Genomic DNA, 24,476 nt, shown 5'->3' on the forward strand with positions numbered 1-24,476 from the left:
TTCACGGCAACTCAGACACAATTTATTGTATAATGTATAAAATTTCAAGCAATAGAGATACATTATCACAAGAGGGAGGACTGTACACAGACCAGTTGGGGATCTACTGTCACTGCCTTTAGTTTTGCTTTCACACAGTGATAGACCTGGGACAGGAATGAGGGAGTCCACCGAACAGCAGTTTCAGCCATGTCCCCTGAACAGATTCACTATCTGAAGAACTTCTGCTCTTAAAGGATAGTTAGCAGTAGGACTACACCCAGTTAAAATGCACAGTAATCCAATGCAAAGCACTTATTCTTGAGCTGCAACTGCACCCTCTGAGGGACAGGAAAGCAAACGCATCTGAGAAGAACTTTCATTTTCCAGCACAAGTCTTCCTGTAATACTGGCTGAATCCCATTCTCTGGACTTGGGAACTCATGGACTCAAAGGGATGTTCCCATCAAGTCCATGAGGGCTTAGGACTGTCCAATTGTCAAAACAGCTTTTTTGGGAGTGACTTTTGCGCAGACGTTTTGCGCCCTCTAGCTACCCTCTCGTTAATTCCACATCATTGACCGAGGTAATGACCCAAAATTCATTTCAGGTCAATGACGTAGGCATTATTATTATTTTAGTAGGTAAATGAGGGGCATGATTTGCATGTATAACTACAAAAACATGCACTTGCATTCCATGATGGACTGAACTGATTAAATGCACCAGTCTATCTAATGCATTTTATTCTTTTTTATGTGTTCGTTGCGGCAACTGACTGCCAGCTAATTTTTCAGAAACTTCAAGCACTTTCAAGGCCACTGCAGCTGCACATTTTAGTTCAATCATTTCCCAGTGCTACCCATGAAATTTTGGATAATTTAATAAATTAATGTTTTAAAAACACTTGGTCATTGATTTTTGCCTTTTTTCAGTTCTCATTGATTTCCAACAACTTTGCTGTGACTACTGTTAGCCAATATTTTCCCTGACAAATATGCCCAGCCTTATTCATGCTGCAATTGTATAACACTGCTTGCAATAGACAACAACATATTCGCTTTCTCCTCACTTGCCCCCCTTTCATATAATTTTCCTTTCAAAAGTCATTCACTTATTTTAAAGCTGTCCTGTTAAATATTCTCGGAAACACTCGCCAGCGCTTTACTGTATTGGGTGGTGTCAGAAGTCTTGTCCTATTTCACCCTTGTCCACTCATGGGCTCACAGGTCCCCTGAAATATGCCATTAAAGTCCGCCAGTCCGTAATCCAAGTCCAGAGAGAGCTCTGTTTGGAATCAAGCCATTCTCCTGGAGGAACAAGAGCAGCTGAAACCCTGCTTTTAAAACACTGAACACTGGGTAATGTACCCTGTACTTAAGACACACATTGAACCGCAGTCTCCATTTTGAATCCCTAACGGAGGAGTGCCTTCTGTGGCTTTTAACCATAACCCTCCTTGTGCACGTGACAGTGAACAATGTGATGATGTAATTGGGCTAAAGCCCCATGTCCCTCACAAAAGGAGCCTACTGTCCTTCTGTCCTGATAGTGGATGAAGTCACTTTCTGTAGAAGATTCACATCCAAATGATCCTCAATTTCACTTAAAGCAGAACGAGGACAGTCATGGCTTAATTCCAGAATGGCAAGGCTCACATATTTATCACAATTATTCCTTTAGAATAATTCCATTTTAGTACCAGGATAACTGCTGTTGGTCAATGAGTTGAATCGGCCTTTTCTATATTCATTAACATATTATGTTCATAATATTTAATCATTTACATGCTGCATAAAGTTGGCAATTCCAATTCTCTTAATTGATTGCGCATTTTATGAAAATTTCCTTTAAAATTGACCCATAAATATCCAGGGTTCCTTAAAGATGAGCAATGACTCAAACTGCTGTGCAAATGGACTCATATAAAACCTTCTCTTAGCTAAATTATGGAATGTATTGGTTCTGGGATTATTATCTGGCCATAAAAATCTAGACATTTACATTATCACTTTACACATTAATTACAAGAGTCAGAATGAACAAGCCTAAAATACAGGCTAAATCACAATGTATTTTCTACATCAATATTTAAATCTCTTTGAGAGGGAAACCACTTGGCGACAACAAAAACAACAAAAATTGAATGCCTTAATTTGCAGAATTTACAAAGTTGCAGAGTGATTGGCTGGATTAGTTGAAACTCTGGCAGAACTGCTTTTGAACTTCACATTCGGCAAGACACTTGCGGTTTTGCAGCTCTGTCCAGCATAGTACTAGCGCTACAGGAAGTGGTTAATATTTGCATTTGGGGGGGACAGGGGTCAGTCCTCTGACGTGAACAAACGGAACAGAAGAGTGACAATGGCTGCAGCGAGGCCAGGGATCACCCAGCTTACCCACCAGCTGTAGATGTGTGGAGAAAGAGGAGAGGAGGGCAGAGGAGAGGAGAAGAGAGGGAAAACACGTTAATATCAAAGTAGAAACCAGAAAGGAAAGACATTCTGTAAAAAAACATCATTTCAGTATTTAGAGGGCTGCAAGGTCTACCTAAAACCTCTGCTCTCCTTCAATTTTTACTTTGTTTTTTTTGCAGTGAGGGATTTATTTCGCTGTGCCTCTAGCTCCTGTACTTAACGAGGTCTTGTTGTGCAAAGTTTCATCGAAAACTACTTTCTGCTGAAGTACGCCAACTGTGTATATCCCCGCAAAATCACAACCAAATCACACAAATATTATGGGGCACTACTAATCTGGATGGGTAGATGGGTAGTTTGGATAAGTGGAAATATAGCTTTATTTTACCTTTGGTGCATACCTGAACGCTCACAAGCATGAACAGTGAGCATTAGTGGTCATAATAGACTCAATCAACATCAGACATGATTAAACTACCATTGGGGAGCATACCTTGTATTGTCTGCCACTGTTATAACATTAGACTCCTGAGAGGAAGAAAAACATAAAAAAAATATGAACTGCAGTTCAAAAAAAAGGTATAGTGTGAGATTGTAAGAACACACATGCGCACACACACACACACACACACATAACTGGCATTTGGAACCATACAGCCTATTCTAAAGGAGTAATATTTTATTAATATTTTATCAAAGAGAAGCTTCTCATGTTCACATATAATACTGATTCTGGGAATGTTTTCTCCTAATAGTACAGAGCTGACGAGCCTACACTGTACAATGTAAGAAACATGTAGTGATGAAGAGTGCAGTCTTAAAAATAAAATAGATGACTAAACGTGAATTGCGATATCAGTTACATTAAAAAGGTTTGGTATCTGCCACTGTCCTCAATTTGCAGGACAATTATTTCTAAAATTAGGTAAAATTGGAAAGTTACCCATTAACATCATACTAAGGCTGTCCTCAGTTCTGTAAATGAGGCACATTACAATGTGGGTGCATAATGTTCTTCCTCTAAAAAGAGGTAAAAACCAAAAACTGAACCTGCCCCAGCAAGCACTTTGTACCAGAGGCTGTAAACCAGTAGTTTTCTTGAAATAAGACTTTCTGCTTAATGCTTAAACCTAAATGTTAATATAGTAGCTGAATTGTTTCATAACAATGACAGGGTATTCATTGTCTTTAAACATGAAATTCCATCGCTGATTTATTTTACTTACTGGAGGTTTTGCAATTTTAGGCCGGTCTTCCTGTGAACAGAAAAACAAAGCAGATGAAATTACTATGTGAGAGCCGGTCAATCCTTTACACAAAAATGCCAAGACTTTCCTTCCTTCTCTGATTACATTTAGTGGCAGGCGGGGCCCAGAGATTTCGATCAGGAACAGTGGTTAAGTATCTAAACAACACTTAAGAATCACACAAAAGCATGACATTCTGCCAAATTGCTTTCAGGGTTTCCGCCAGTGTATTGTAAACCCGGCGGCCCACGGGGCCTAAGTTGAATTAAAAAAAAAATAAAATAAATAAATAAATAAATAATGTATTTTTTAAGATGTTTTTTAAACTACAGTTACAATGGGCGGCTTGGTTGAAAAGCTCACCAGTGACATCTGTTGGTTAAACGTGAATGCACTGTAGGAAAGCAGGTCTGAGATCAGTGTTCTTTACCCTTGTTTTGCGTAGAGTGACGTTCGACACTTGACACTTCCAACTATAACAAGCTAACGTTACTTAGCAAGCCACCATTTCTTATTTAGTAGGCTAACTAACCTTGTTGCAAACTGCGTTATCACTTCATCTCGTCGGTAAGTACATTCTTTTTATATTAACTTAAGCAGTGTGTAGGTAACGTTAAAATAGTAGCATGAATGTAACGTTCAATATATTGTAACATTACATGACTTATTAATCGCCATCGAAATAAGAACTTCACTTGTTTATTAATAACGTTAGCTTGATGATTGATGTGCACGACAACGTTGTCATAAAATTCTTCCCGACCGTGAAAACTGCCTGACTTGTTTACATTTTGCAAGGATGTGGCTATGGAGTAAATCCATCGTTTCCATCGCAGCACTTTCGACACAAGTAATATTGGAAAAATCCTAACATTTCTTCTTATGGTGAAGAGTGCCTGACTGGCAACCGTAGAAATGTGTTAACACAGCGCCAAAATTAGGCTATATCTAGAAATACCATCTTTGGGGAAAAACGCTACGGTTAAGGGCCGGGCACTCTTCACGATAAGAAGAAATTTCAGGATTTTTTCGATATTGCTTGTGTCTAAAGTGCTGCGACGGAAACAACGATAGATTTACTGCCAAGCCACATCTGTCCAAAATGTAAATAAGTCAGGCAGTTTTCACGGTTGGGAAAAATTTTATGACGACGTGGTCATGCAGCAAACTTAGCTAGCTAGCCAAACAGTCAGTAACACAGATACTTACTTAGTGCCATTTAGGAATAATGTCAAGGAGGAAAGGTAGCCTACTGTAAAAGCCAAAAAACCTTAGACAGTTTTTTAAATGTGTAAATGTGCCCAGCATTCCAAGGCTTGTTGTAAGATTCAGTAGCCAAGGACTTGAATACAAGTTTTTTGTAGAGTGCAAAAACCTTGATATTATTTATTTTAATTTAATTTCTTTTGTTGCTGAAATGTGCCCAGCAACAATGTACAAGACTGTACATTGTTGTCAGATTCTTTGTAAGACTCTGCTATGCTGTAAATAGTGGTTGATTTTTTAAAATGTGTGTTGAATAAATGACTTATTTATAACAACATTCACATTACGTAGTCATATTTTCAAATCTCCAGTCAGCTTTTAGCACTGACTTAATGTAGGGCCCTATGGAATCTGTGTTATAGCTTTTTTAAATTCTCAATTCCGCGATTCCATCCATGATTCTGTTATCACAGAAACTATAGGGCCCTCCCTATGCTGCCATCAGTCTGTTGCTGGCCCGCGCCGGGCCCCCATCAAAAAAGACACTTGGCCGCCGGGCCGCGCCGGGCCACTGGGCCCAGCCAAAAGATACTTGCCACCGGGCCTAACAACTTTTCTGGGGGAAACCCTGGCTTTAATGACTTAGTAATGATAACTTAAGCCAAATAAACGTACAATACATAATTCAAAAGGCTGAAAAAAGTTGCCAGTGTAAAAATAATGCATTTATTTTCAAGATGATTTGTGGGTCTGCTTCTCATAATATGCTACATTTTCTGTACCTTAATCACAAAATAAAGTTTGCTTCTTTTTCAAATGTGTTTCCAAACCAAATCAAAATTTCTGTTTGATGTTACCTTCAGCAAACTCTCTTCACCATGCAATGCAATCTTTGTTGTCCATGATTATAAAGGAAATGGGCCACCAGTTATATAGTGGTGCGGAAAAATCAGCATGACAGCACAATGACCCACATGCGATTGTACAACATCATCAAATTTCCACAAGTAAATAAAATGAAATGGGAAATTTTCTGCTAAATTTAAAATCAATTTAATGAAATAATAGCCTATCAAAGCATGCATTTTCAATATATTATATAACATAACATTATATTAATAACAAAACTATGTAGATTTATTGTTTGCAGTAATAATAATGATAGTAAATTAAGAATAATAAGAAAAAGAACAAGAACATATTTTATATAGTTCTATAAATTATTTAAAAAAAAAACATTATCTTGACATTAAATATCTCTTTTGCCAGAGAGACTAGGCTAGTCCATAGGTCTTTGAACAAGTTTCAAAACACCACTCAGTTTGAGGCCTATGAGAGTAGATGGGATCATCTGAGAAGCTACTGTATGCCCGTTTCTCACAAATATTTTGCCTCCGTTGGCTGAGCTTCGCAACATTTGCCATTGAAGAACACTGAAACAACATATGTACCCATTTGAGAAATTTAGTTCATTACAAGTTCATTTCACCAATTATACTGGCAGCTTACCACCAATAAGGCAATATATATACCCCCAGTCCTATTACAGTGAAGGAATGAAACCAATTTTAAAAGTTAAATAAACAAAACAAATGTATTCTTTACAACAACTCAGGGCCCTTAGTTAGAACTGAAATGAAGCTAAATTTAAGCACAACGAAATACAAGTTCTGTGGCTCACTCTGAGAAAAAGGCAATGAGCCTTAAATGTACAAGCATGACTCAGCTACATTGTCCTTAGCAATTAAACAACTTGCCAAAATCATTTCACTCAAGGACAGAGCTGGCACTGCTCTTTGCCCTTGAAAAACAAACAACCTCTCACCTATTCTTCTGGGTTTATAGCAAAATCATTTAAACTGTGGCTGATCACGCATATACCTGGTTTTTAAGTAACCAATCAGACTCATCAGTGAGTAAAATAAGCAGTGCCTGAAGGAATCATTTACACATTCAGATATGTATTGTATTATTGTTTTATATATTGCTCATTGTGATGGCAGAGAACATACAGGTTTTCTGTAAGTACTTGATAACAGGCGAGCAGGCAGAGCGGTGTTCTCTTACTGGGTGCAGCTCGCCAATCAGGAAGCTCTGGGCCATTTCTCTGGCGTCGGTGGAGTGTCCCACATCCTCGAAACTCTCCGTCGCATCACCTCCAGCCTGCTCGCGAAGGACCTCCTCGCCGCCAGGGTGCTGGGGGCCAAGGCATGGGATCAGGGGTCAAATGGTGTCCCACTGAGGCTGCAGTGTTCAGGGTGTTAGGTGGAAAACACTGAGCAGTTACAACCTACCACCTATTTACATGACAATTAATTTGCCAATCAAATAGATCAGTGACGTAATTATAGGAAGCAAACTGCCTGAGCAGGTCACAGCTTGGCTCGACACCTAAAATAACGACTTAGCCAAAATGTCAAAACGTCTGGCTTATTATTTTCCTGCCAAATCCTCATTCATCCAAGGCCTTGCAGTTCTAACTGAGGCTAAAGGCAAAAGTATCTTCACCTTAGACTGCCAGAAGCTGAGAGAGAGCCCTCTCGGTTTGGCAACCACAGACAACCTACCAGAACCCACCCCTTCAGGAATTTTCCCACTTCTCAAATCCCCCACCATTCATTTTGGAGCTCTTGGCCTCCCCTCAGAAGGGGATGTAGGTGACAGAATCATGCATGCTCTGCAGAGTTGCCAAATCTGTTTATAATACGCATCTTAAACCCCCCCCCCCCATGAAGTCACTTGAAAAAATTTTAAGTCGAAGTTTTTGGGTTTTAAAAAATCTTGCCACTTCTTTGGAAGAGGGCTGAGCAATGGGGTACGTACCATGGGGGCATGCAAGAGTGCATTAAAACAGCATAGAACTGTTATCTAGCTACATCAAGAGAAACATACTATAAGTCTAATAATCATAAAAAGAAATATGTGCACACTTTCTTGCACATGCATAGGAAATGCAAGGATGCAAGAGTGGTATGCACACATGATCTTTCTGGCAGCACACAACTTCCTATTTCTCAGGGGAAAGACACACCACAAGTACTGTAGATGGCAGCTCCTGATAAAGCACTTATGAGTCAACGCACTGTATAAAGTATTCAACATAGTGTGGTTCAACATTGACTACCTCACAAACAGAGTTAACTTACAACTAATGGTTCTAGTCTATTCATTGCAATTGTTATTCCTGTTACTATCTACAAGCATTAATAACAATGCCATTAGCAGCACAAATGGAAAATCCAGGCTCAGAATGTTTAACTCCTCCCCAGTATTTTGTTCCAATCACCTGGGTTTGCTAATAAGAAAAATTCTTCAACCAAGATTTTGTGAAATCAGCAGAATCAGTTCATGAGTAAAAGAAACACGACAGGATCTATTTATTAGCAACAGAAGCTACAATGAAAAATCACACTTTTAATAACTTTTTTTCAGTTAGTGCTTCCTCTTGTCTAAATATTGGCCTATTCAGCAGACGAAATGGAAAAGCTAGCATAAGACCTGTGTCCGTTGTTCCTTGAAAAGAATGAATTTCAGCGTTAGACCTCATATGCCCCAGCTGCCCCATGATAAATGAAACGGGAATACAGGCATCAATGTAGCATAGTAGTTAGGGGGCTGGGCTTGTAAGCCCCAGGTTGCAGGTTTGATTCCACGTTGGGGTGCTACTATTGTACCATTTAGCTAATGTTAATGAAAAACAGCATCTGCTAAATATGAAACAGTCTTTTACACCATAAGTATGTTGATATTTACCTTATAAGGTAGGCTAAATATAAGGTAAATATCTGAATACAAGGAGTCTTGTATTCAGAGTCATTTAAGAAGATGTGGTGTGATACACTGACAAGGTGTGGCATGAAATATTTTACACACATTTTTCATCAGTGCGGTGGAGATGCTTTTCCATATATTATTTATTCTACAGTAGATTAAAAGGTAATATTCCACATGTTTGTTTAGTAATATAGCTGGAAGTAGGTTAATATTAACAGTCCAGTACTTCTGACACATAGGGCTATAATCCAGAAATACTGAACAAAGTACCAAATACACTATCAGGCAACAAAGTTCACATTTTCATTTAATCAATTTTGTCAGTGGTTTTGTAACCTCTTAGAACCAAATGGATGAATTCAGGGCTATCCCTTTATGGGCCTCTGACCCAGATTGAACCAGGAAGTAGTACTGCTATTTCGAATTCAATGCATTCCTATGAGGGGGAATGAGAGGGGTGGAGGTTGCACAGATTCTTGAAGAGCCAGACACGTCTAGCTCAGCTAAGTGTATCCCGTCTCTCCCCCTCCAGAAAATTAATTACTGGCCGGGGTTCAGTCTGACCCACAATTAAATTCAGTGGTATTTTTTCTTCCACAAACAGCTCAGACAGGTGGACTGACCAACTGCTGAACTTGCCAACCAGTTTAAGAAGAAAAAGACTGTTAAAATTTGCATTTAAATGTTTATCCATGGACGCAAACATTCTGCAGGCCACTGCTACTGGTTATAGTCTATTATGTAACAAGTGTCAAGAGAACTCTGAGGGTCAAAAAGAGAATTCCTCAACAGCACTCTCTGAGCACACAGGGACAGGTAAAGGTAGTCCATGCCGCACGCACACTGATAAGATTACTGCCACAAGTTCAACAATTACATTACAAATAAATGATAACTGTGTGTGTGCCTGCACGTGTGTGCTGCTAGCCTATATTTAGTTCTGAAAACATATAATGTATAATATTAATCATATATAATATATAATAATTTGATTTAGTCCATGGATTATAATGTAATGTAAAGATACCTAGCGGTGTGAAATTATTTTCCATACTTTCAGAACTTAAGACCCCTGTCTGGTCAAATTTACCTCCGTTTTGATAATCAAGGTTTAACTTAATCCATGGGTCACTGAAAGATGATGTCGATTAACATTGCAATTTGAATGTTCAATTACCTGTAATATTATTTGCAGACGGTTAGCTATATCTACAACATTAACACCAAACTAAATCAGATCAGACAATAAACAATTTGGTCATTTTTCTATGAAGCGTCGAGACCATCAAAAGTTAACTAAAGGCGATTATATTGACATCCTCGGGTCCAAACAAGATAAATCATTAATAGTGGTTGCAAAACAACTGGCTTGAATAAGAACAGCCTGGTCCATATCGAATGCACGCATAATAAGCGATCTGCGCGGGGAAATAAGCCACAACTCTAAGAATATTTAGAAATAAGCATATCACTGTAAACCTTAACATATGCAAACACACAGCAAGCAGTTTGCGTAAAACTCGTTAGAAGGATTGGCCAATCCGCCCGACACAGGAAGTGCCATTGAGGTAACATCAGTTTAGAAACTAACAATGCATTACATGCTCCCAATGCGTACACACAACTTTACTTTTTTCATTACTGTCAGCTGTGTGACAAAAAGTGAGTTCAAAACTGCTAATTTAAATGAGAAGAGGACTTTGCATCTTCTTGTGGATAAACAGAAGATCTGAGGACACCTGCTAACCAGGCTACAACGATTATTACTAATTCAAAAGAGCAAAAGAGGTAAATACCATAATATATTCTCAGTTTTATTTCTCACCTCCTCCAGAAATTTAGTAACATCGTAAATTTTGTGGTTGATAATAATCCAGGTACTCTTGAACGTGTTCCGTTCCTCCACTTCTGACAGCCTGTAGTATTTTACCGTCTGGGTGACCGATTGCTCTTCGGTGCCACTCATGATCAGAGTGTTTGAAATGAACTTATTTAGAGATCGCTATTAAATTAGCCTTCGTTCGAGTACACTCAGCAAAACTATATTAATGTCGAGCAACATGAATACAGCACTTTTCCTTGGGTGTAGAAATCTATTTCACTCATGAGCTCTACCCACGGTCACTCTACAAGACACCATGATTGGTTAGTGCAATGTTTGTCTTGTCACCATTGGTTAACACGACTGCCACTCAAACTCTTTACCGAGCGCGATAGACATCGCACGTATTATGACTGGGTGATAGTTCAGCGAAGTCCAGGAGTTCAACTTCTGAGCTCCTTCTCACGAATATCGATAGTCACGCAACCAACTTTCGGAAGTAGGCTACTACTGTATGTTCTGTAGTTCGCACTGAGCACCGCCTCGAGCAAGGCTTTGATTTTCTTTCTCGGAAGTTGTACAGATGAACGTTAGACAAATATTTATGTCAGTCCGACATTTCGTACCTGAAGGTTACCTACCCGAATTAAACGTTCTTTATCCATATAGAAACACATATCGCGCTAATTATATTTCCACAAAGAATGAATAGGCTATACTAGCGCTTACCCATTGGCACAAAAAGCCCATATATAACCCCTTTTTTTTAAATGACCGCTTTAAGAAAATATACTTATTTAAGTGGCAATAGGTCTGATATATGGAATTCTCTGTAAAAAAAGAAAAAAAAGGGACGCACATACGTCAAAACACTTAGAAATTTAATGGCAGTATTACATGACATGAAGCAGGACACTCCCCCACCTCAGTTCCCTTTCATGGGCCTAAATCAACAAGTGGTAAGACGTGTCCTCAACCATGGCTGAATTCCCTCTTGAGAAGTAGAGCAGAGTCTGACTGCACTTTGAATTTTTGAGAGCTGTGTTTATCTGAACGTGTAAAGAATGAGACTTGTTTTTCCACCCAAATTATAGTGTCAGTGCTACACTTGGGATTCAAATCTGCCACTTTGTTATTACCATGTTAGAATCATAATCTCTGGACTACATTGTTGCCAGAAAGTTGCAGCAACATCACATATGACTCTCTACATGAGTAAATACGTATTGTATAAAGAGGTATATGAACTCAGCATTTCAGTTTTTCACATGAACCCAGCTCCTCATGAAGAGATCATCAGGCACCCACTCTCAATTGCACAATATAGATTTTCAGACGGGTGTCTTGGAGTGCTTGTGTCCTGAAGTGTTTTGATTTATATCGAGGCCAGTTCCTTCAATATCCTCACAAGAGATGACACAGAGATAGACACTCCTTGACATGTTAAGGCTGTGCACTTGGAAGCTCAACCATGTCCTTGTCATTATTTTACAAAGGTCAGATCAGCCTTGAAACTGGGCCATGACCAACTGTCCAAGCAATGGAAAAAAAGAACGTTATCTATTGTTCATGGCCATGAAGAGAACATTTCATGGCATGTTATCAATTTCCCAGCTCTCTCTCAGAGAGTTTTCTGATATTTTTCTAAAAAGTATTCTCTAAAACATTCTGAGCATTGGATCTCCTTGTAGCTATATTCATAACTTCTTTAAGGTTAAGTTTTTATAAGTTTTTAAGAAAAATATGTAACTTTTGAGTTACTTATTTTTAATCATTTGGCACACTATTTGGAAAAACATAAATGCTTTGAAGTAGCTTTGTAATTTGTGATAAGAAGTTGGGTCCATTTGCTGATCCACGGGTATATTTCATTACTTGAATTTGAAGCGGCCACTCAGAAGGGTTTGCAAGCAAAGGACATTGGACTTTTTTTCTCTGGGTCATCTGGGGGCATGCAATGGCTGCTTGTAGACTTAAACTATCAGAGCCAAAACATTGATGTCCCTCCTGCTATTTCTTAGTTTTTTTTCCAGTGTCATTAAGTTGGGGATGAACTGCTAGGTGAAGAGTTTTCATGGACCTGTAAGAATGACTGGGAACTGCTGTGTTTCCTGTGCTTATCAACCATTGTTTACATGCCAGCACGCACACAGACACGCAGGCACGCACACACGTACACACACAAGCACGCACACACACACAGAGTGGCAGCATACTTGGTGTTGAAGGCCTCTCTACGTCCCTGTCTGTGGTTGAGTTCATTGACAAGGACAGTCAGCTGTGAAATCACACAGACCTGCGCTCTAGTTTGAACCTTCCTCCTGACACAGACAACAAATCACTGAAAAGCCAGATGCTGCTAGTTGGACGACAGTAAATTAGAATATAACACACTTATGAAAACACTATGCTCATTATACAGTTTTATTGCTGAAAACTGCTTTTGGAGAAAAAAAAAGAAAAACATGTTCAGATAATGAGATATGACATATCTGGCAGTAAAATAGCTTTTCTTGGCAGAATCATTTGGGATGTTTCCGAGACAAAGGTACTCACAAGTAATCTTTAGAGCACACTTGTAGGTTGGGCTTTCTTTAGATTTCCTTTAAAAAACCTGTTCCGTATCAATGTATCAGCCACACTTGCAGACACACACGCACAGGTACAGGCACACGCACACACACACACACACACACACACATGCACACGCACACACACATATACACACACATCACTCGGAGGCATGAAGCTGTCTGGTCTGGATCTCAAAAGGTCACCTAAACTAGATGCTGTTGTTTTGATGAATGTTCTCTCCTCTTTTGGAGATGGCTTCGATGAGACAGACTGGGTACCACCAGCTGCAGCTGGCTGGATCTGTCTTCCCAGCTTTGACACAGAATGAAACCACCTCCTATTGCCTGAGGTAAAACATTGTGCCCCTGGGAGAGGTATCTGTTCTCACATGGTCTGTTTCCATCGCAATAATATGATCATGATCAAGGCTGGACTCTGAGACTTAGAACCAAGAATACACTATAATATGGAGGGATGGTGGTTAGCCAATGGCTGCCCATTGATGCATTGCCAGTTTGTGGGACTCCATAGCTATATACTCTTACTGTAGCCAATGGGACTATATGTTTAGAGCAATTGAAGAAGTTAGGTTTTGATATAGTTTCGAATACATTTCAAGAAAAATAAAAACAGGAGCGTGTGCTGAGCAGAATTAAGTGCCATTTCAAACACCTCTTGTCCATGATGCAAACCTGTAGGTGTCTGCTTGTACTGCATGCCTGATGAATACATTGGTTCCGGTTTTCCAGTTCATATGGGCCATGGTGTGAGCGGCCACTAAAATGACAGGTGTCTTCTTGTGAAAGTTTAATCCTTTTAATTCATGTGTGGCTGTGTATCATGGCAGATAGTGAGCCTGCCTTGTAAGGTTGCAGCTGCATGAGGTGGCAGTTTTGTGTCCAGCTTAAAAGTAAACCTTTTTTGTTATGCAAAACACCTTTTTTTTTTGCAGCAGATGGCAGTAAAATGCAAATGGGACAATGAAAACAAATATGGATATTGCGACAATTGTATTTTGCTGCCATCTACTGCAAAATAAAACTTTTCTCCAAAGAATCATACGATTTTTGTTGCTGTTACCTTGCTTGAGTTAATCATTTAACTGAGCAAGATAGCAAGTATAACATATAAGCATGCATCATAGCAGGCAAGCATTTATTGATTATAGCTTATGAATGTTTGACAGGTTCAGTTTTATAATTGCACGCATAAAAATGGGCATAGAATAAGAACGACTAGAACGAGTCCATGCAATAATCAAACAGTGTACAAGAGCAAAATAGACTGAATGAGATATTAATTTTTTTGTACAGGTATTTGGAATTTAATTCAAGAATGCAAATTCTTATTAAAAAAAACAAAATATGTGATCCAGTCACCCTTGCACATTGATTGGTCATTGTATGTAATCATTCTAGTCATTCTGCTTTATGATGAGAAAGAGAAAATAATGGCACATTGCCATGAATGTTTCAACACATCGGGTACTTCAAATGAACTAATATATCAATGACTCAGTATTAGAAATTTTTCTGAACCCAGTGAATTGCATGGCTTCAATTAGCTTTTCTGTGAAAGATTGGCTACATCACGCACAGTAACCCTTTGTAGATTATTCTGTTTGCTTATTTTCAGAATTGTACTAATACCCACTTTACTGGCTTGACTGTTCAAGATTAATCATTACATCAAGGGGCAGTTAGATAAAGTAACAGTATTAAGTCTCAGAGTTTGTGGTGCTTATCGGAGTGATGAATGTTAATTGCTGTAAACAGTTTTATCCCAACAAATACAAAATGGTTCTTTTGCAGGGGATGTCTTACTGATATTATGTTTGTTGTAAAGGGAGATATACTCACACTGCTTCTTATGTAGTGGTCCATGCCTATACAGTGTGAGTTCTTGGTAGGCACTCAGATACAGTTTTCATTCTGCCATGACTACAGTTCAGTTATGTGTTTTGACTTCAAACTATAATCTCCTCGTGAACTTCAGCAGGAAAATGGCTCTGTGGAGTCGCACTATCAATCTCAGCATTTGCGTCTCTGGGCTCCAAAATAAACAGGTACTGTTTCCTCTTGAGAATATACTGATGCCAGGAATTTTTCCAGAGTGCTGAAAATTCCCACGCCTTACTGATGTCCATCTGCACAGTCATGTGACCACCAAAATCTCCTCCACGGTACTATGGGGATGTGTATCTCAACCCAGAGCAGCAACAGCTGTCTGGCATATGCAAGGAACTGCACTGACACAGGTGGTCCGTTTTCAAAGAGTATTACTGACAAATATGATGAGGAGATTCAAGACCCTAAGATGTACCACAAATTATAGCCATTATTTCACACATTTTGCCTTTCCAAATGGGAGAGGCCTTTCCTGTCTTGTGATACTGTTGACCCGAATAGAGAAAGACAGGTCTCCAGCAGGATTAAAGAGTCAAAGCAGGAAAGAAGCACTGAGCCTTGGGCTAAAATGATTCAGGTGATGCTAGGGTTCAGAGGAGCCATTCACATGATGCACAATCATGCATTTAATTCACAAAGTGCATTTACCTACACGCATAAACTAGGTTATGCTCTCATTGTCTTCATTTTCAATGTTTTTGTGCTTCTCTTTCTAACTCATAATTCCTTTTTCTTTATGCTTATGAGTTATGAGACTATGTGCATGTAGAACAGCACAAAAAATCAGTGTGGAGAACATGAAGTTATGCAGAAATGTGCATTCAGTGTGGTACAGAGATTACAGCTATTCCCACCTGTAACCAAAGACAACAGCAAGCGGCACTTTAGGGCCAGAGTCCAGTCCAAACAACAGAGATAAATCGATCAAAGTAAATTCCTGAACATTGTTTTTATTTGCCTTGCCAAAAGACTTAATCGTTTCACCAACCAATGTTCAACTGGCAATGCAGACATTGGCATTCAACACAATCTTATACTATACTCCTATACTCAGCAGAAGGCTGGATAGCTGGTGTTAGTATTTTATAGCTCAGCGGGCATAACTTGTCGTCTGTCCTGAGACGTTTTGCAGGAGCTGGGATAGAAGGCTTTGGAGGTGGAGATGAACAGTTTGAGCGTGTACACCATTGGCGACATCCATTTCTGCACAATCCTGCACCGCACGCTGCAATTCCACCTCTAGGGGGAGCTCCACCCTGGAAACTGGAAGCAAAGGACGGAACCAGTGTCTAAAGATTTTGTTGCAGATCACCTGGAACAGAAAGGGCAAATGGTGGTGCGATTAGTCCCAAGTATTAGAGACTTTAATGAAAGGGCACATTTGGTTTTGCTTTATATTTCCATTCCCTCTACTTCTAAGCACAGACTTACTGCACCATGTAAAGCATCTCAACAAAGCTGCACCTGCAAGTTGCTGTTCACTCGCTCAGAGCTGCATTTGTTTTCCTTCATGTCGCATTTGGAAATGCAGTCAAAGAAGTTGCAGTCTTCGTCGCTGGAGCAGGTCTGCTCTAGAATGTTCTGCATTTTGGGCTCAAAGAAAGCCATGTCAACATCGATGGCCACAACCTGCAGGAGGTATGGTGTTTCACAGTCAGTACAACACTGGGGACTCACATTTCTGTTAAAACAAATTCAGAAGGCTAGCTGGACATGACTTAGGCACACTTTCTTTATTCAGTACACGAGTGGGAAAACTTCAATGCAGTAATTTCTGGCATTTTCGAAAACTCAAACATCTTTTCCTAATGGAGTAAATGGTGATAAGCCAGTGGATTCACTTGTGTTTCACAGTAAACTGTGCTTTATTTCCAACATGAAGGGATCTGGCAGTGCTACGAATTACGTATGTTGTATTTTGAAAATTATGTGCAATTTGGGGTTCACTGCGCAGGGAACCTTGGACTGCCTCTGTCATCCAGCATAACGTGTATTGTGTGTGAGCTCATTTTATAACGGCCTGGCCAAGATTGTGTCTGGATGCCTGTGTGTTCGGTTAAGTTTAAGCCTTTGCGGCAGATGTTGAAGCTGTAACAGAGACCCACGGACCTCAAATTTATATCAATTACAGTCAGAATAGAGACGGGGCGGGACTCACCGTGAGGTCCCCCCGGACCCCAAAATTTTCAGGCTTGATGTCGCAGAGGTGTAGGCGGTGGGGAAAGTCGCTCTCAAAGTGCCGCACCATGTCGAGGAAGCTGAGGGCGATCCGGAACACGATGTCCCTCCCCGACCTGCCGTCGGCACCCCCCTCCAGGCCCAGCAGTGCCTCCTGTGAGAAGAGGTTCTGGCTCCAGCCCCGGCCGGCGACGAGGTACTCCACGGCGTAGAAGTGCCCGCAGGAGCCCAGCACCTTCACCACGTGCCGGCTGAGGTCCTGCAGCGTCCTGAAGAAGGTGTACTCCTCCTGCTGGAGCAGGGACCAGAGGGAGGCCAGCTCGGCCCGGGTGGAGGCCCGCGGGAACCCCCCCGGGAGCGCCTCCCCGGCGCCCCCCAGCTCCAGCCCCAGGGAGCTCCTGATCTCCAGCGTGGCGTACAGGACCGCGTCCCAGGGCGACGGGCTGGCTCCCTCCTGGTAGTCCAGTGGACCCAAAGCCTCGTAGGAGGAGAAGTTCTCCAGCTTGGACTTCAGCACGATGGGCACTCCCCGCCAGTCGGCCTGCATCACCTTCTTGCCGTGCTCGTAGTACAGGCAGCGTCTGTACTCCACCCTGTGGCTCACGCACAGCTCCTCACACAGGTCCCCCGCCAGGACGCCATGCCCGTACTCCTCACACTGCCAGAGGGGAGGGAGATGCTCAATCACAACTGAAACTTACTCATAAACATACATCATTACTGGCTCTCTTCCTCATATGAGTCCTCCACATATAGATGTAACATATTTATAAAATCTGTATGGATATACAAAATTGAAAAATGCATATTCATATATGTATAAATGCACAATCGTCCAATCAAAATCAAAACTTCTGGCAAAAATCATAAATTCTTATGCATTAACCAGTTGTATGTGTTGATAATTTCTAGTGAATTAATTTCTAGAGCCTTTTTAGTTGCATTACAGTATTAAAATCCAGAGTAGTGAAGCCATCTGAAACTTTATAAATGAATGTTGTAGTTCCCTTCTGCTATCCTGCATTAAATAAAACAGCAGAATTATAGCCTGCTAATTATTTATTATAATAATATTTCTCATAGTATAGTTTACATGTTTACAATGTATAATGCAGTATATTCCATTTAAATTGAACCCCATAAGAATTACAGTTATCCCAGTTCAGTCCTGTAGTGCTGAAGTTGCAGGGCTGTTTGTACTGTGGAAAAGGTAAGCATCATTTTATCCAGCTGAATGCTGCCCAGCTGAAATGCTTTATGAGCTCTCCCTTCCTCTGTGGGATCCCTCGTGTAAAACCCCAGGGCTTCTCATGTGACCTGTCTTTCGGGCTGCAGGCTGTGCTCCCGGAACCCGCTGTTCCGGATGTTAACGATTCTGTTTTAATTTCACGGTCCAGCACCAAACATAAAACTGACCATCTTCAAATTTGGGTTGCAGGATAGCATACAGTATATGGTGAGTCTACAGGTTACTTGCCAACAAGGCACAAGTTGTTTATAAAGTTGCATGTGGATGGCAGTGAAGAGTTTTTTTCAGGACCTGTATGTGAGGAGAGTTTTGGAGGCTGGAGGTTGTCAGTTCATATCCTAGTTGGGACTCTTCTGTTGGAAGAATTCATTCCTTAAACGATGACATCATATGGGTTATACCCTTCATACTTCCACAGAAGGAAACAAGGGACTGGGAAATGTGAAAGATATTATTTTTTATCAAATGAGGTCATTTACTTACAGTCCACTGAAATCAATGGTATTTTTCTTGGCCCAGCTATATCTTATGAAGTTGCTCTATGTGCTCCCTCACTGAAGTCAATTCAGCTTCAAGAGGGAAAAAAAATATCCCACAGCACTTCATTTTTGGCCAGGTAAGCACATGAAGGTAGAGCTTTCAAAAAAGGTTCATCAATTGCCTAGATCAGTATTGGCTCCTTGTCTTTAGGACACTGCAGTTCATAAACAAATAGCATAAAAAAGGCTTAAAATATGTTCCTGATATTAAAGATAAATAACGGTTACATCTGAAAAGCACAACCTAAAAAGAGTCAGACCCCTCTAAATCACATCCCATTTTTTAAAACATGCAAGTCTGAATGAAAGTAAAACTGTAGTATAGGGTGGACTGAATGTCCCTACTATTTCCACACAAGGTGTTTTGAGCTGTTCCAGCAAAAAAAACGGTGACAATGACACTGACAGTTGCGATACCAGCTAGGAAACAGTTAATATTGGCAAGTCAGAAGTCCTGAAACACAAGCTTACAGGATAAAGGTAAACACGAGAAGCGCTTTGTGCTACTTCATAATTATGCCAACAATGGCACACAGTGCACCTGACCATTCTCAAGCCATCTGTTCAGCTCGCCAGGCACGGACAGTCTTAGGAGAGTCTCATATCATATATGATAATCTGGGAGCAGTCTGTTACCAGCAGGAGAATGTTCTTAATGGTGTGTAAAGAAATTTCTGGATGGAATGTACAGCATTCAGTCAGTTGGAAGGAGAAAAATACAAACCTATGCTTTCCACTCAAATAACAAAAACACACACTATGTGAAAAGACAAGCTGAAAATTTGCCTCATCTGATTTTATGCAGGTGGACTTCTTTTACAACATACAATATACAGTACATTAAGCAAATATTGCACTGATATAAAGGTGTTTAATGACCTTGTTGTCAAGGTGGGCGAGGGAATGGACCCAAACGCAGAGTCAAAAAACACTCAAAATCCACAGAGTGAACGCAAAACCAGGAATGTTGCTTTTAATTAGAACAAAAAACAAAAGGGAACAAAAACGAAGCTGCGCAGGGCAAGTCAAAAAAGGACTTGCGCAAAAACAGAGAAAAGCAGAAATTCAAAAAAACAATGCAAAAACAGAACACGGGCAGGGAGGAAGACACTCACGGCAAAACACTGAGTCACAAGAACAAGAAGGAGCACAAACCGAAACACCATCCAATATGCACACAAAAAACAAACAAGGATCCAGCACCTGAGTCAAGGAAGAAGGGAACTTAAATAGACCAGACACTGAAGAGACACAGGAGGGCACCATGAACAATCAGGCCACAGAGAGGGAAGGGAAAACGAGACAACCCAAAAACAATAATAGAATAATTGAAAGCAATAATACAATTAAACAGGGGGAGCAGGACACAAAACAGAAGTGCCGCCATCTGGCGGCCCAACAAGGAAAGACAGACGGAAACACAGAACCATGACAATTGTAAGTTTCAAAAGATGGTTCAGTACCAACATTGGGTAAGCTGGTTCTGAAACCTATACTGTGAATGAATTGTAATAGAAATTTAAATGTTTTTATTTTTCTAAAATTAATTTTGATGTTTAGATCCAGCAAAGGCAAATGATGAATCAAAACTGACTGAATCACCTGCTGTCCACATACACAATATTCTAAAGGAATCTGCCTATTTTTATTGTTAACAGAGAGTTATGTATTATTGATGTAATGTACAAAACATTCAAATATTTATCAAGATTTTGATGACTATATCAAGTTAAAACAGTTATATAAATGCTCAGTTGTATGATGCATATTCTTGAGCTCTGTGGCTTGATGCCAAATAGCTTTGACTGTGAACACCTCGAAAACAGTTTGCTGAAATGTAGAAGCTTTCACATGCCAGTACGGCAATCGATTGATTCTTCTGAGCAATAAAATTCACAGATCCAAACAATGATAAGACCAAAATTACAGTCACAGACTGCCTGACTTGCAGAAGATTACACACAGAACTGCACTCCAAAGATTTAATCTCTAGAGTCAGCGTGCAGCTCTGTCCAGTCTCCAATCTACAGCACTGGTTCATGCAATCCAGAAACACGTCAAAGAAAATGTGACCTTTTCTGAATCCCAGTGGCACTCTGCTTATGATAATGCAGAAATGAAGAAATCAGTATCTGTACCTGTACACAACCTGCATATTACCTATGCATTTCCGTTTTTGGGTTCAAATCCACCTCTACACTCTGAAGTTACTATCTTCACTCAGTTCATGTGGTTATGGGCCTACAGTGGGCATAATGTACCCAAATTGGCCTGGAAAACTTTAATCATAGAGCAACTAAATGCTGAAGATGATTATCGGCATGAAACTACCAGTTTACTGCCAAGAATAGAAGCACAGATTTACTGTAGACAGTAAGCAGGTCTGGAGACAGTTCTGAGGAAAACACTCCCATGCAGTGAATTTACTGGTCATTTGACCAGTGCCAAGTTCAGCAAATCATATCTGAACCATAGATTATGTGTGAGATAGACTTTCTGGCCACACTGTCTGTATCTTATAGAATTGGGTAAAGAAAGTGTATTCTGGAAACTTCTTTGTAAAATGATTGAATGCTTTTGACTTGATTTTTACTTCTTTGTCTTTGTGACTTTTTCGGAAGAAAACCCTGGATATCTATTTAAATGAGCTTATCTACCCGCCTGTGATTCCAGATGCCGTTGTTTTTGGAACATAGGTTAAATATGATCATTCAGACATGTTTTCCAGAGAAAATGGTCCTCTCCCTGCCAAACAGACGGTTGTCATTAGATGCCCTTATGTTTCAGGCCAAGCCAAGTTGGAATTAGAAGAGCAAGTGCAATGCATAGCCACGTAGGTTCAAGCATTCCTGAAAAACTCTGGAGGAGGTGCAACTCTGAATGACTCCATTTCACAAGAACTTGATTTATATTTTGGTGCTATATGCTGCAGCAATAGAGTAGTGTTGTGCAGTGCTTACTACCCCCAAAGGCTTCATTTTATCCCTGACTCAAATCCAGGTTACTAAACCTGTTTATGATTTGTTTCCCTGATTAACAAGCTTGCTGGATTTTGTATTCACCAATCATATGTTTTACTTAAATATGCCTATCTGTCACATAAAAGCATTGTTCATATTTATTTCTTCCCACCTGTTTCTGAAGGGCCCAAGAGAGAAAAAAAAAGAAAAAGAATCAAAAGAGATTCACTCAACACAACAAACTAGCCTCTGTGTTGACAGAGATCTAAGGAAAAGCAGTGATGAGGAAATTTTAAAAATCTAAATGAATTAAAAGTTGAATTTAAGTAGAAAATCGGGCCACATATCTGGATCATGACACGTAACAGGGCTAATATGGCAGCATACATTTTTTTGCCTTTAAATTACTTTAAATTAATTTTAAAAAATTAAACTTGATTTCACTTTGATGTAAAAACTTATTTCTGATCACTCGAAAGTAGTTATAGTAACCCAGTCTTCTTTAGGGAATGTTACTAAATTGAACTCAATTACATAAAAGGAACCAGCTGCCTATTCCTCAAGCAGCTTTTCTCCTGGTTTATGGTTTCTTGTTCAAACCCTTTTCTCCGCTGCTTCTCCCTTCTCTTTCTTCTCAGCTATCCAATCACCTCTGAGGCAGAGTGTCTAACTTATAATTCTGCTTTGGAAGGACAAACACAAAACCATCCGATCACCTCTTCCCTTTCTCCAAGATCACACTAGAGAGACAATAGACTGATAATTGCTTCTGTGTATGGGTGAAATTAGCCTCTTTCCAAGGCAGTGGGAAATGTTCAGGGTTATTTCCAGGTAACTATAGGAGTAATATGCTTTATGAATAGACAAGGGGCACTGGGGTTGGTATATTTATAATTTCTGTTTTTGTCAGGGGAAGGCATTGCTGTCCTGTGTTCAGGATTTACCTTTTTTTAATTGTTCAAAAGAACATAAAATCCATCCCGGTTCTTGTCCAAGCAACTTTTTACAATTTGTCCATATAAGCAGTTTGCCACACATATCCTACTCCCCTCCCTTGGGCTATTGAAAATATGTAGCTGGTCCAGTATCTCATACTGCAGTGCTCCAGTGTCTGCTCAGAAAGCTCTTCTCATGACCGCCAGTGCAGAAATAGTGCTAATGCAATGTTCGATACTTGGACACAAATTAACTTAATGCTAAAAGTAGGTAAAAAGTCATTAGAAAGTCAAATATTTTCATTGCATGATTCCTTGCGATTATCTTTGTTCAATTTATTTTATCTTAAATAATCGAGAATTTTTAAAAAGTATTTCGCTGAGAGTATTTCCTCTAAGTTGCATTAATTTTCATCCTGATGGCCTTCGGCTGCCAGAATTCGGTTTCTTATGTATAATCTTTTCTTCAAAAGTACAAAATGTGCCAAACAATGCTAAGGTTATTAAAGCTAATGTCTGCATAAATCTTGGAAAATTAGGTTTTTTTATGTTTTTTTTTTTTTTTCAAAATTCCAAGTGTGTGTTCTAGACCTCCATTGCTTTCAGTTACTAGTTATGATTATTGCATCAACATTAGATATTTTACTAGATATTTGTAACCTTAAAGGGATAAAGAGAACAAAGGGTGGTACAGTAAATAAAGTATGCGGTCTCTTTAGTATTCTTCTCACAGACCGGTCCCTTCCCTTCCTGAGAGACTTAAGAAGTTGAGAATCTAGCATGAGAGACGGGATTTGTACTGTTGGATTGTACTCTATCTGCTCTCTGAATCTGTTCTGGACTGAGCTCATGCAAAGCACTTCTCAAACTCTTGTTTTGAGTTGTTTGTTTCAGCTGTAAATGTACAGAAATGTACAATACGCGATTTTACTGTGGTTCACCTGCTCATCGCAATGTCAACTCAGAAACTTGTCATGGTCGCTGTAAACTTGAAAATAAAGTATACACATGGCACGTAGGCACATGTCATTTTCTTGTTTCCTGATCCACTTGATAGACCAACACAAGGTATTTCCAGTGTTATAAATATACAAACACAAACACACACAGACTTTGCATCCTACTGAACAACAGTGTGCAAGTTGGGTTTGGAAAAAGATTTCGTGGAAATAGACTGCAGTCAATATTTCCTGTATGTGTGTGTGTGTGTGTGTGTGTGTGTGCGTGTGCGTGTGTGTGTGTGTGTGAATGAGAGAACAATAGACAGAAGAAAAGTAGCAAAAAAAACTCCTACCACTCCCTGCAGAATCTGCTTGCTCTTTTTATCTGTGCAGAGGTCAGAGAACATTGTCTTGTGCACAAAGACCACACCACTGAAGAACATCCACGTTCCAAACCAGAAGAGGGCCAGCAGCAGGATTGTTCTTTTGCGGGTCCTCAGCCCCAGCCTCCACAGTGCAAAGCCCCTCCACGGTGACCCCATGGCCTCCTGGGTCCACCTCCTGCCCAGTCCTAGGTCTTCAGGACTGCTGTGCCACCAGTTCTTTCTCTGGAAACATGCGCCCCTTTAAGGCAACTGGCCATACAGCCTCCTAGAAAGAAGGACCTTCCATCCCCATCTGAGGACGAACTCTGGTGTTGCCTCTCTCCCAGTCTGCTTCTCATGCTTGCTCCCACTTGATCACTCCC

At 40.1% G+C, this 24,476-nt stretch overlaps 2 protein-coding genes and 1 long non-coding RNA gene across 4 annotated transcripts; 1 reads left to right on the forward strand and 2 right to left on the reverse strand.

Annotated features, from left to right (window-relative positions):
• On the reverse strand, positions 1–10,793 carry LOC135260936 (cytochrome b5). Its single transcript, XM_064346691.1, has 5 exons — positions 10,449–10,793; positions 6,917–7,045; positions 3,623–3,652; positions 2,890–2,924; positions 1–2,385 (listed from the first exon to the last, which is right to left on the reverse strand). Exons 1-5 carry the CDS (start codon positions 10,587–10,589, stop codon positions 2,304–2,306), a joined length of 417 nt encoding a protein of 138 aa, XP_064202761.1. The 5' UTR covers positions 10,590–10,793; the 3' UTR covers positions 1–2,303.
• On the forward strand, positions 9,998–15,229 carry LOC135260937 (uncharacterized). Its single transcript, XR_010331782.1, has 2 exons — positions 9,998–10,411; positions 13,271–15,229. It is a non-coding gene; the product is annotated as an uncharacterized LOC135260937 (long non-coding RNA).
• LOC135260935 (divergent protein kinase domain 1C-like) lies at positions 14,673–24,472 on the reverse strand. Of its 2 annotated transcripts, none has more exons than XM_064346688.1 (4): positions 24,082–24,472; positions 17,085–17,762; positions 16,391–16,555; positions 14,673–16,238 (listed from the first exon to the last, which is right to left on the reverse strand). In XM_064346688.1, exons 1-4 carry the CDS (start codon positions 24,268–24,270, stop codon positions 16,017–16,019), a joined length of 1,254 nt encoding a protein of 417 aa, XP_064202758.1. In that variant the 5' UTR covers positions 24,271–24,472; the 3' UTR covers positions 14,673–16,016. The 2 variants fall into 2 exon arrangements, with proteins under 2 accessions (XP_064202758.1, XP_064202759.1); XM_064346689.1 differs by having other exon boundaries at positions 16,106–16,238; positions 16,358–16,555.
• Between the last annotated feature and the right edge of the window lie 4 nt (positions 24,473–24,476).

This window comes from Anguilla rostrata, chromosome 8 (assembly GCF_018555375.3).
Source record: "Anguilla rostrata isolate EN2019 chromosome 8, ASM1855537v3, whole genome shotgun sequence".
Taxonomy (NCBI): Eukaryota; Metazoa; Chordata; class Actinopteri; order Anguilliformes; family Anguillidae; genus Anguilla; species Anguilla rostrata.

Excerpts from the sequence above, each read along its gene's own strand:
- LOC135260935 (XM_064346688.1), bottom strand. The coding sequence starts at position 24,270 with ATGGGGTCACCGTGGAGGGGCTTTGCACTGTGGAGGCTGGGGCTGAGG. Across the intron at positions 16,556-17,084 it reads GGGTCCGGGGGGACCTCACG|GTTGTGGCCATCGATGTTGA; the intron begins GTGAGTCCCGCC and ends TACCTCCTGCAG. Across the intron at positions 16,239-16,390 it reads GAGTGAACAGCAACTTGCAG|GTGATCTGCAACAAAATCTT; the intron begins GTGCAGCTTTGT and ends TTTCTGTTCCAG.
- LOC135260936 (XM_064346691.1), bottom strand. The coding sequence starts at position 10,589 with ATGAGTGGCACCGAAGAGCAATCGGTCACCCAGACGGTAAAATACTAC. Across the intron at positions 7,046-10,448 it reads TTACTAAATTTCTGGAGGAG|CACCCTGGCGGCGAGGAGGT; the intron begins GTGAGAAATAAA and ends CTTGGCCCCCAG. Across the intron at positions 3,653-6,916 it reads TGATTGGCGAGCTGCACCCA|GAAGACCGGCCTAAAATTGC; the intron begins GTAAGAGAACAC and ends TTCTGTTCACAG.